This window comes from Tachyglossus aculeatus, chromosome 20, assembly GCF_015852505.1.
Source record: "Tachyglossus aculeatus isolate mTacAcu1 chromosome 20, mTacAcu1.pri, whole genome shotgun sequence".
NCBI classification, from domain to species: Eukaryota; Metazoa; Chordata; class Mammalia; order Monotremata; family Tachyglossidae; genus Tachyglossus; species Tachyglossus aculeatus.
This window is the reverse complement of record NC_052085.1, coordinates 12,280,671-12,293,880: the sequence shown is the minus strand read 5'-3', so window position 1 is coordinate 12,293,880 and position 13,210 is coordinate 12,280,671. Positions and strand designations below refer to the sequence as shown.

General features: G+C 46.4%; 1 protein-coding gene across 1 annotated transcript in view; it reads left to right on the top strand.

Moving 5' to 3' along the window:
- COL4A1 (collagen type IV alpha 1 chain) overlaps positions 1-13,210 on the top strand; it is a 174,568-nt gene that overhangs the window by 157,553 nt on the left and 3,805 nt on the right. Inside the window, exons 50-51 of the mRNA XM_038761618.1 lie at positions 4,008-4,122; positions 10,260-10,432. Of these exons, the coding sequence (XP_038617546.1) occupies positions 4,008-4,122; positions 10,260-10,432 (288 nt within the window). The remainder of the gene's footprint in view (positions 1-4,007; positions 4,123-10,259; positions 10,433-13,210) is intronic.

Genomic DNA, 13,210 nt, shown 5'->3' with positions numbered 1-13,210 from the left:
CCTGTCCGTTTGTGCGTTCCAGTGTTTGTGACTGTGTTTTAAGTCTGTGTTTTTTAAGTCTGTGTCTCTCTGGTCTTTTCTCTTTGTCCCCAGCTCTCTATGTGTCTCTTCCTTCTAGTAGCTGTTTTTCATCTGATTTTGTGTGAGTTTTTATCTCCCTGTGTGCCCATGGAAGTCTTGTGTGTGCATAGGCATGATACTGCCTGAGTTCTCTGCAATTTTCATCATTGATGATATTTACTCAGCGCTTACTTTGGGCAGAACACTGTATTAAGCGCTTGGGAGAGTACAATACGACAGATCTGATACAGAAGCAGCATGATATTGTGGATAGCGCACAGGCCTGGGAGACAGAAGGTCGTGGGTTCTAGTCCCTGCTCTGCCACTTGCCTGCTGTGGGACTTTGGCGAGTCACTTGACTTCTCTATGCCTCATTTACCTCATCTGTAAAATGGGGATTGCAGCTAGGAGCCCCATGTGGGACAGGAACTGTGTCCAATCCAATTTGCTGGTATCCGCCCCAGTGCTTAGTACAGTGCCTGGCACGTAGTAAGTGATTAACAAATAATAATAATAATAATGATGGTATTTGTTAAGCGCTTACTATGTGCAAAGCACTGTTCTAAGAGCTGGGGAGATACAAGGTGATCAGATTGTCCCACGGGGGGCTCACAGTCTTAATCCCCATTTTACAGATGAGGGAACTGAGGCCCAGAGAAGTGAAGTGACTTGCCCAAAGTCACATAGCTGACAAGTGGCGGAGCCGGGATTTGAACCCATGAGCCCGTGCTCTTTCCACTGAGCCACGCTGAACAAATACCACAATAATAATAATAATAAAAATGAGACTACCTCTCCAGACTGTAAGCCCGTTGTGGGCAGGGAATGGGTCTACCAACTCCAATACATCGTACTCCCCCAAGTGCTTAGTACAGTGCTCTGCACACAGTAAGTGGTCCAAAAATACAACTGATTGATTTCTTCTCCTTGCCATCCTGTCCCATCCAAAGGCCCTGGGCCTGGCACAGACAGATGGCAACAGCTGCAAAAGGCCAATTTCAGAAACAATCATTTTTTTTCCACCCAACCTCTCCATTCATCTATCTGCATTTGGGCGAACACTGCTGAGACACACGCACCCCCTCTGAAAACCAATCATTAATTTGAGTTCTCCATCGGTCCCTGCCCCTTTTTTCATGCAAATAGCAGAGCACAACAAAAAGTGGAATTATTAACCCCATTTATAATCCTTTATCAGCACTGTTAAGGTTCTTTTCATCCTGAGGCAGGAATGCCTTCTCCCTCCCCCTCCTACCCAGCAGCACTGACTTCTTTTTTCCTTGCCTTCTTAATGGGCCGAACCTCCCTTTTCCCCAGCTGTGAGAAGAGTGTTCTCTAAGTACAGGATCCTGGGGTCGGGATGGTTGTCAGGGTCATGGATGCTTTGTGTTATTTGCTCCCGGGGGTAGTTGAGGCTTTCCACTTCTTTGTGGGTGAGCCATCTCGCCCTGCCTCAGCACTTACGTTCTGCTGAGTGATTTTCCAGGACATGGAGTCAGTTTGTCCTAGTGGGACACACCAATCCTCCCAATCAGCCTGGGGGGAGGCAGAAAATAATAGCCACTATCCCCCCAACCCCCAAGGAACCATTTAGCTTTTCCTCTTGTCTGAGGACATCTGCATTCAGACTAATATGAAATCTTCAAGTTCCCCCACTCTTCCCCTCCTTCTTATTTCCCCCCTCTGTTTTTTGTGGGGTTTTTTTTTATTTAAGCGCTTACTGTATGCCAGGCTTAGAGGAGTACTTAACAAATACCATAATTTTAATTATTATTATTACCGGGGTACCAAAAAGCTCATCAGGTTGAAAACAGTCCCAGTCCCACATGGGGCTCACAGTTTTCATCACCATTTTACAAAGGGAACCGAGGCCCAGAGAATTGAATAGTGGTGGTATTTGTTAAGTGCTTACTATGCTTGCCCAAGGTTACCCTGCAGACAAGTGGCAGAGGCAGGATTAGAACCCATGTCCTCCCACCTTCCAGGCCCGTGGCTCTATCCACTAGGCCACGCTGCTTCTTTGTGTTTGTCCCACATATCTATCCATCTGGCCCTCTGCCTCACTGGCCATGGGAGCAGAACAGAGAGGTCTCTCATTGCCTCTGCTAGAATTTGCACATAGTAAGCGCTTAACAAATGCCATCATTATTATTATTATAAAAACAGAAATCATTACTGCACATGCTAAGTTCAGGTCACAAGACACGTCCACCTCTTAGTCTATCCCAGTATGAGAAAGCAGCGTGGCTTAGTGGCAGGATCCCGGGCTTGGAAGTCGGAGGTCATGGGTTCTAATTCCACCACTTGACAGCTGTGTGACTTTGGGCAAGTCACTTCACTTCTCTGGGCCTCAGTTCCCTCATCTGGAAAATGGGGATTAAGACTGTGAGCCCCACCTGGGACAACCTGATAACCTTGTGCCTGGCGGTGCTAGGCACATAGAAAGCACTTAACAAATATCATTATTATTATTATTAATAATAATATTGTTATTTCTCTCTGTGGAACAAGGCATAGACTGTAAGCTCATTGTGGGCAGAGAATATGTCTATTTATTGTTATATCATTCTCTCCCAAGCGCTTAGTAGAGTGCTCTGAACACAGTAAGTGCTCTTTTAGACTGCTGGGTAGGGACTGTCTCTATATGTTGCCAACTTGTACTTCCCAAGCGCTTAGTACAGTGCTCTGCACATAGTAAGCGCTCAATAAATACGACTGATTGATTGCTCAATAAATACGAATGAATAACCCTGGTGCGATGGGCCCAGTTTTCTCCATCAACAGATAAAGGATCAGCGGATGAATGAATCCAGTCAATCAGTCAACAGCATTTACTGAGCGCTTACTGTATGCACCATACTGAACTAAGTATTAGAAAAGTACAAAAGAGTTATAATCAATAGTATTTCTTGAGTGCTTACTTTGGGCAGGGTACTGATCTAAGTGCTTGATTATAGCTCTGTTGTGCTCTTCCAATCAGTCCGTCAATCAGTGATATTTATAGAGTGTCTGCTGGGGGCAGAACACTGTACTAGGCGCTTGGGAGAGTATAATGGAGTTACTATCGGTCAATGATATTGAGTGCTTCCTGGAGGCAGAGGACTGTACTAAGCTACTGGGAGAATACAACCAAGTCAGCATCAATCGAAAGGGCCCGGGCTTTGGAGTCAGAGGTCATGGGTTCGAATCCCGACTCTGCCACAGGTCTGCTGTGTGACCTTGGGCAAGTCACTTAACTTCTCTGAGCCTGTTACCTCATCTGTAAAATGGGGATGAAGACTGTGAGCCCCGCATGGGGCAACCTGATCACCTTGTATCCCCCCCAGTGCTGAGAACAGTGCTTTGCACATAGTAAGCGCTTACTAAACGCCATCATCATTATTATTGAAGCAGTGTGGCTCAAGTGGAAAGAGCCCGGGCTTTGGAGTCAGAGGTCATGGGTTCGAATCCTGGCTCTGCCACGTCTGCTGTGTGACCTTGGGCAAGTCACTTAACTTCTCTGGGCCTCAGTGACCTCATCTGTAAAATGGGGATGAAGACTGTGAGCCCCCCGTGGGACAACCTGATCACCTTGTAACAGCCCCAGCGCTTAGAACAGTGCTTTGCACATAGTAAGCGCTTCATAAATGCTATCCTTAATTAATTAATCGATATTTCTTGAGCGCTTGCTGTGCACAGAGCACTGCATTAAGTGTTTGGGAGAGTACAACAGAGTTGGTATCAGCCGATATTATCAAGCACTTGCCGTGGCAGAGCACTGTACCAAGTGCTCCCTGCTTTATCTCACAGTCTTCATTTCCAGCTCTTAGAACAGTCCAGGGTGCTTTGCACATAGTAAGCGCTTAATAAAGGCTATCATTATTATTATTATTATTATTATTTATTATTTCCATCTCGTTCTCCAGAAAGCCAGCTGTACTAAGTGCCCGTGTTGTCTGTCCTTACAGGTGTGTAGTGTGTGAGGCGCCCGCTATGGTCATGGCAGTGCACAGCCAAACAATTCAAATCCCGCCGTGTCCCAATGGATGGTTATCGCTCTGGATTGGCTACTCCTTCGTTATGGTGAGTGTTTCTGGGATCAGAGAAGACGGAAGAAGCGGCGTGGTCCAGTGGATAGAACGCGGGCCTGGGAGTAAGGAGGACCTGAATTTGAATCCCATATTCGCCCCTACTCTGCTGTGGGTCCTTGGGCAAGTTGCTTCACTTCTCTGGGCCTCAGTTACTTCATCTGGAAACTGGGGATTGAGACTGGGAGCCCTCTGTGGGAGAGGGACTGTGTCCAACCCGATTAGCCTGTACCTCCCCCAGTGCTTAGTACAGTGCGTGGCACATAGTAAGAGCTTAACAAAATACCATAAAAAAAAAACCCAGGCTCAGGATGAGTGATGCCAACTTGTACTTCCCAAGCGCTTAGTACAGTGCTCTGCACACAGTAAGCACGCACTAAATACGATTGAATGAATGAATTATGCAGCTGTCTGAGCTCAGAGCTTTATAATAATAATAATAATAATAATGGCATTTATTAAGCGCTTACTATGTGCAAAGCACTGTTCTAAGCACTGGGGAGGTTACAAGGTGATCAGGTTGTCCCACGTGGGGCTCACAGTCTTAGTCCCCATTTTACAGATGAGGTAACTGAGGCCCAGAGAAGTTAAGTGACTTGCCCAAAGTCACACAGCTGACAACTGGCGGAGCCGGGGTTTGAACCCATGACCTCTGCCTCCAAAGCCCGGGCTCTTTTCCACTGAGCCACGCTGCTTCTCAGTTATGGATCATTTGGTCTTAGAATCTCAAGCAGAAGTGGTCGTTTTCCACATGAATCAGGATTTTAGAACTGCTGCCTTTCACCTGCTTTCCAGGCTCTTTCCTACAAAACCAACTGCAGCCCCAGGTTTTCACTGGACCTCTTGTCCCTGTATGTTTGTGTGTGTGTGACTATGTAGGCATATACACACCTACATAGAGCCAAATGTAGATTCATTCATTCGGTTCTATTTTTCTGAGCACTTACTGTGTGCAAAGCACTGTACTCAGTGCTTGACGGAGCCTCATTGGCCAGCGCCAAGTCCAGCAGGCTCACCTGCCCTAGCTCAGTGGGATGGAAAGCTGGAGTTACGAAGTGGGGCAGGGACTGTCTCTGTTGCTTTATTTTACTTCCCAAGCGCTTAATACAGTGCTCTGCACACAGTAAGTGCTCAATAAATATGACTGAATGAATATGTGCATGTACCCACACCACCACCCTTGACACACACATACATGCATATATCTAAAGGTAGACTCAATAAATTAATGGCATTTACTGAAAGCTTACTATGAGCAGGGCACTGTACTAAGCACTTGGGAGAGAATGATGCAACAGAATTAGCAGACAGTAGTAGTTTAGTAGTAGTTTAGTTTAGTAGTAGTTTAGTAGTAGTTTTAGTAGTAGTTTCCTATGCATTGTGAGCCTACATACCACAGATAGACACTCAAATATTCACATATCCCCTAACTTAAAAAATATCATTGTAAAACTGATTGACCACTAACTAGGTGCTAAGTCCTGGTTTAAGCCCTGGGCAAGTACAAGATAAGCACTTAAGACAGGGTCTCTGACCCACAATCTGAGTCAGGAGAAGAGACACACCGAATAAGAATAACTTATAAACAACATTAAGAGCCAATTATCTATACACACACACACACACACACACACACCCATATATATACATATATATATATATAGGAATACATACATACATATATATATTTAGAATATACATATATGTCTATATACACATAGACATATATTCTCTGTAGTCTATATACATACATATACATTCTATATTACATACTATATATATTGAACACACACAAACACACACACATTTCTACCCATATATCTTACTAAGGAGCTTCGTTTGACCCATCTGCTTAATACACACACACACCTATGCATATATATACAAATTTATATACAGAATGTACGTCTATATACATATAGACATATATTCTCTATATAGTTTACATACATACATATACATTCTATATATATTAAACACACACACACACACACACACACATATTTCTACCCATATACTTTACTAAGGAGCTTCATTTGACCCATCTGCTTAAAGAGTCACCTAAAGGTAGAGTGGGAATTTTCTGCAAGGTTATTTAGGATTTTGCTAATTGTCATCTGAGGGCTCTTGATGAGCAATATTTGCCTGAGTTTTGCTAGCTGAGCCTTGGTAATAATAATAATAATACCGATGGCATTTGTTAAGCGCTTACTATGTACAAAGCACTGTTCTAAGCGCTGGGGAGGATACAAGGTGATCAGGTTGTCCCACTTGGGGCTCACAGTCTTAATCCCCATTTTACAGATGAAGTAACTGAGGCCCAGAGAAGTTAAGTTACTTGCCCAAAGTCACACAGCTGACAATTGGCGGAGCCGGAATTTGAATCCATCACCTCTGACTCCAAAGCCCGTGCTCTTTCCAATGAGCCACTTGATGATCACTAAACATCACATCTCCTCTGGCAGGCACCAAAATGCTGCTACCACAAATCACGGGGAAACCATCCTAGCTGAAATGGTCCTTCCTATTGCTTTACAATGATGACGATGATGGTAGTAATAATAACAGTGATGTTAGTTAAACACGCTGTGCCAAACCTGGAGTGGGTACAGTACAGTCAGATTAAATACGGTGCCTGTCCCATGTGGGTCTCGCGGTCTAAGTGGGAGGGTGAAGAGGTTTTGAATCCCCATTTGTGGAGATGAAGATAGGCCCAGAGAAATTAAATGACTTGCCCATGGTCACCCAAAATTGCCCTATCCCACCAGCCTCTGGTTGGGTGGGGAGAAAAGGCCTCTTATGTAATTATTATCTCTTTACATTGCGCATAATCCTAGAAGCACAAGACCCTCTTATCTGCCAAGATGAATACGTAAATAAGAACTAAATCCCTCCGGGAAGGCTGATGTCAATAAGATTTGCTCAATCGACTACAGTGAGAATCCTTTCCAGGATCAGACGCCTTCACTGATAATCTACCCCTGCAAAAAAAAAAAAAAAAAAAAAAAAAAAACAAGCAGCTACCATTTCTCCATTCTAAAGGCTGAAACACTTAAAGCTCTGCCGAGAATTGAAATCACGATTGTTTGGAAACAGTCGGTGTGCGAATTTACAATTTAGCGGTTAGAAATGAATAATGAAAGTGTATAATTTTCACTGAAGGATGGAGATTGCATTTTCATTCCAGAGCCATAATGAAGGCTGATGGAATCTGTGTTGGTCCAAGCCCGTTTCAGCCTGGTGGGTAGAGGTGAAAGGGAAAGAAGAAAAGGATCTTTTTTTTTCCCTTTCCATTCCCTGCACTCTTTTATCTACACATAAGGCCTTGGAAGCCGATTTCCAAAAGTTGTCAGAATCAAAAGCTCAGAGAGGATAATGACATTCGGAAGAACAGGGGATGCTTAAATACCTATGAGCCACCTTCCTTTTTCACGGTGTTCGCGGCAGTTTCCGAACCAACGGCGACTGTTCTGTGAAATTTGTTAGGGGCCCCTCTGCCTGTGGAGTTGATCCACAAGGGAGAAAAGCCAGCGTGAGCAGGGCACTGGTTATGTCCGGTTCAGACTGCAAAGTGCGAGGCTCATCTGAAAAAATCAAATCGCTTTCTCCTCTGCCCACTGAAAGAGTTTGAATGGATAATACATGAAATGCGCCAAGAGATATTTCTGTACTAAAATCCCAGCCCGGCCGGGTAGGGTGGATGACAGAATTAGAAGTGGACTCAAATCCACCACCTCAAAGCGAGGTATTTTCATAAAGCCAGACCCCTGGTCGGAGCCCCCAGGAGGACAGGATTTAAAAAACAGAAAAAGAAAACCGTATGAAATGGGAACATTACTCTTCCGGAGAAAAGAAAACTGAGGGTGGGTGGAGGAGGAAGCTTCTCTGACACTAGCTTTAATCATCTGACAATCTGGGCTCTGAAGAACAGCTTGCGAACAGTGGGGGCTTTTGCGCTTGACACCTTGGCAAACTTCTATTTTTAGTGAAATGCCGGCAGAACTTTTTGAGGGCCCACAGCAGATGGGATGAGGCTTCTGAGGTTGCAACAGAAAGACCTACCTCTAATTCAGCTCGCTCTCTCGGAAAATAGATGGGTCAAAGATGACCCGTGTCAAGTCGTTTTCCAAGCTCGCACCCTGAAGACCCTTGAAACGGCATGGCCTGGTGGCCCATTTTACAGAGGAGGTAACTGAGGCCCAGTGAAGAGATTTGCCCAGGGTCACCCAGCAGACAAGCGGCGGAGCCAGGATTAGAACCCAGGTCCTTCTCCCAGACCCGTGTTCTACCTAGGAGGCGAGGCTGCTTCTCTAGTGTAGAACAAGTCGCGAGCCAAATGTGGCCCGTGGACTTGAGGCACGCAAGATCCAGGTGGGAGGTGGGGACGCTTTGGGCGCGGCCGGGATCTGGAGTCGCCCACCCTCCCGGCGGGGCGTCCTCACCAGTGCACGGGAGCCTGGATGAAACAGCAGGAATCCGCTTTGGCCTCCCTTCCGCATGGCCTCGTGGATTGAGCACAGGCCTGGACGTCAGAAGGTCATGGGTTCTAACCCTGGCTCTGCTACCTGGCTGCAGTGTGGCCTTGCCTCAGTTACCTCATCTGTAAAATGGGGATGAGGACTGTGAGCCCCATGTAGACTGTGACCAACCCGATTTGCCTGTATCCACCCCAGCGCTTAGTACGGTGCCTAACACATAGTAAGAGCTTACCAAATACTACAATTTTGATTCTTTTTCCAGTGGGCGGTGCTGCCCCCCACGCCTCTCCCATGCCCGGGTTAGCCGCCTGGCATCTATACCTCCTCCCTCGTCTTTGGCATTCCCAGGAGCCGCCTTTCATGGGCTATTCTCCCAGCGGCCTTAGGTTCCCATATAGGCCTGCTAAGGAGACACTTGCTGTGGCTTGGGTCCAAGTTGTCACACATGTCCAGCCCAGGAAGAACAGTCAGCCAGTCGTATTTTTTGAGCGCTTACTGTGTGCAGAGCACCGTATTAAGCGATTGGGACAGTACAGTATAACAATAAACAGACACCATTCCCTGCCCACATCGAGTTTATGGTCTAGAGGTCGAGCTTACAGTCTAGATACTGTCTCATTCATGCGTTCAATCGTATTTATTGAGTGTTTCCTGTGTGCAAAGCACTATACTAAGCACTTGGGAGAGTACAATATCCTTCATCTTGGCTTCAACCTGTGCTGTTGCTTCTCCTCAGGAAGGTGGAAAGTACTATTTGGGAATGCCTGCCATTCCTGCAACTTTTTTTTTATGGTATGATTAAGTGCTTTCTATGTGCCAGGCACCAAACTAAGCACTGGGCTAACTACCCGCTAATCAGGTTGCACACAGTCCGTGTCCCACATGGGGCTCACTGTCTTAATCCCCATTGACAGATGAAGTCATTCATCCATTCATTCAATCGTATTTATTGGCAACATATAGAGACAGTTCCTACCCAACAATCAATCAATCAATCGTATTTATTGAGCGCTTACTGTGTGCAGAGCACTGTACTAAGTGCTTGGGAAGTCCAAGTTGGCAACATATAGAGACGGTCCCTACCCAACAGTGGGCTCACAGTCTAGGTTCGAATCCCTACTCCGCCACATGCCTGCTGTGTGACCTTGGACAAGTCACTTAACTTCTCTGAGCCTCAGTTACCTCATCTACAAAATGGGCATTAAGACCGCGAGCCCCACGTGGGACAACCTGATCATCTTGTATCCCCCCCCCAGCGCTTAGAACAGTGCTTTGCACATAGTAAGCGCTTAGGCCCAGGGAAGGTAAGTAATAACCATGATGGTATTTGTTAAGCGTTTAGTATGTGACAGGCACAGGGGTAGATACAAGGTAATCTGATTGGACCCAATCCCCGTCTCACGTGTGGCTCACAGTCTTAATGCCCATTTTTCAGCTGAGGTAACTGAGGAGCAGAGAAATGAAGTGACTTGTCCGAGGTCACCCAGCAGAAAAGCGGCAGAGCCGGGATTAAAACTCAGATCCTTCTGACTCCCGGGCTCGATCCACTGGGCTACTCTGCCCCTCTGTTCCGAGGCTCCCTCACAGAACCAGTCTGCCTACCCCACTGAGTTACTGGGCCACCCGGGACTGACCGTTGTCCTCCATCTTCCAGCACACCAGCGCGGGGGCTGAGGGCTCCGGCCAAGCCCTGGCTTCCCCGGGTTCCTGTCTGGAGGAGTTCCGCAGCGCGCCGTTCATCGAGTGCCACGGGCGGGGAACCTGTAATTACTACGCCAACGCCTACAGCTTCTGGCTCGCGACCATAGAACGGCATGAGATGTTCAAGTAAGTGGGACTAAAACCACTTTTAACTCTCAAGGCAGCGTCTCAAAGGCAACTTCCGAGTAATGGACAGGGCTACGTCTTGGTGATGATTATGGTACTTCATCATCATCATCAATCGTATTTATTGAGCGCTTACTATGTGCAGAGCACTGTACTAAGTGCTTGGGAAGTACAAATTGGCAACATATAGAGACAGTCCCTACCCAGCAGTGGGCTCACAGTCTAAAAGAATGAGAATCTTGGTGATGATTATGGTATTTGTTAAATGCTTACAATGTGCCAAGCACTGTTCTAAGCACCGGGGTAGATACAAGCTAACCAGATTGGATGCAGTCCCTGTCCCACCTGGGGCTCACACTCTCAATCCCCATTCTAAAGATGAGGGAACCGAGGCCCAGAGAAGTGAACTTGCCCAAGGCCACGCAGCAATCAGTCAATCAATCAATCGTATTTATTGAGTGCTTACTGTGTGCAGAGAACTGTACTAAGTGCTTGGGAAGTACAAGTTGGCAACATATAGAGACGGTCCCTACCCAACAGTGGGCTCTCAGTCTAGCAGATATGTGGCAGAGCTGGGATTAGAAACCGTGTCATCATCATCAATCGTATTTATTGAGCACTTACTGTGTGCAGAGAACTGTACTAAGTGCTTGGGAAGTACAAGTTGGCAACATATAGAGACAGTCCCTACCCAACAGTGGGCTCACTGTCTAGCAGACATGTGGCAGAGCTGGGATTAGAAACCGTCCTTCTGAGTCCCAGGCTCGGGCTCTATCCACGTGGCTACCCTGCTTTTTTATTTGGGTGGAACGAATATTTGACATTGTTGAGCCCTGACAGCTCAAAGTCTGGCCTGAGGACCCCTACTCCTAGCTCTCTTCCAGGTGCCATCCACTGAATGATTACCTTTAGGATGAACCTACAGATACTTTGTTTCCGTCAATCAATGGTATTTATTGAGCGCTTCCTGTGGGCAGAGCGACCGAGTTGGTAGGCCTGTTCCTTGCCCACAGCAAGCTTACAGTCTAAAGCCTTCCAAGATGCGTATTTAAAAACCAAGCAAGAGAAAGCTTGTGCCGTGAATTTTCTCAGTTTACGTAAAGATTTGTTTTAAATACCCTGGCCTCGGAGTCTGCTTCGATTCTTTAGCATGCCTCTGTTGCTTAGCAATAGGCATTTCGGAGGTGTAACATGAGTTTTAGTGAAAAATCTGGCCCTTGGTTGATATTAGCAATAGTTACATTTTTAGTACCCAAGTCTCACTTCTGTCTACTGTTGTAATTAGCCCTGACTGAGCTTTCCATTATAATTCATTTGCGGGCCAACGCAGTCCCCGCTGGACATAAGAAAACTGTAATCCTGGGTCGAGTACCAGCTATAACATCTTCTGAAGGCAGGGCAGAATCTGGGGGAGTTTGAACAATTACCTGCAGTTCACCCTTGACATGAAACAACTCTTCTGCCTTGGAAGTACCTCTTAAGTACCCCTCCCAGTACCTCTAGACTGTAAGCTCCTTGTGGACAGGGACTGTGTCTGTTTATCGTTGTGTTGTACTCTCCCAAGTGCTTAGTACAGTGCCCTGCACCCCGTAAACCCTCAGAAATTACGACTGACTGACTGCTCTGCACAGAGTAATAAATACCATTCATTGATTGGAGAGAGCAGTCTCCCATTCTCACCCCGAAATTAGGTTTTATGGATTTAACATGTCCACAACAGAACTCCTTATCTTCTGAACCAAACCCTGTCTTCCTCATGACTGACTTTCCCATCTCTGCAGACAGCCCCACCATCCTTCCTTGGTGTTTCCCTTGACTCCTCTCTCTCCTTCAACCCACAGATTCAATCCACCCCTAAATCCTATCGGTTCCAGCTTCGTGATACAGCTAAAATCCACCCTTTCCTCTCCATCCAAACTGCTACCGTGTTAATCCAAGCACTTATTTTATCCCGCCTTGATTACTGTATCAGCCTCCCTGTTTCCTGTCTCTCCCCACTCCGATCCACACTTCACTGTGTTGCCTGGATCACTGTTATATAGAAACGTTTGGTTTCTATGAGTTTCCCCATTCCTCAAGACCCTCGGGTGGTTATCCATTCACCTCTGCATCAAAGAGAAATTCCTCCCCACTGGCTTTAAAGCAGTCCATTGCCTTGCCCCCTCCCACCTCACCTCGCTACTCTCCTACCTCTGGCCTGGAACGCCCTCCCTTTTCATATCTGACAATGACTCTCCCGCCTTCAAAGCCTTATTGAAGGCCCACCTCCTCCAAGAGGCCTTCCCTAAGCCCTCATTTCCTAGTCTTCCACTCCCTTCTGCATCACCCTGACTGGCTCCCTTTATTCATCACCACCTCCCCTACCCAGCCCCACAGTACTTATGTCCATTTCTGTAATTTATTTATTTATATTAATGTCTGTCTCCCCCTCTAGATTGCACATTCGCTGTGGGCAGGGAATGTAACTGTTAAATTGTGTTGTGCTTTCCCAAGTGCTCTGCGCATAGTAAGCACTCTATAAATATGACTGATTGGTTGGGGAAGACCAGAGGACTCCATCAGTTCATTCACTCATTCATTCAATCGTATTTATTGAGCATTTACTGTGTGCAGGGCACTGTACTAAGCGCTTGGAAAGTACAAGTCGGCAACATATAGAATCGGTCTCTACCCTATCAATACCCAACCCTACCAATTCAGAGAAACAGCCTGGCTCAGTGAAAAGAGCCCGGGCTTGGGAGTCAGAGGTCATGGGTTCTAATCCCAGCTCCGCCACTT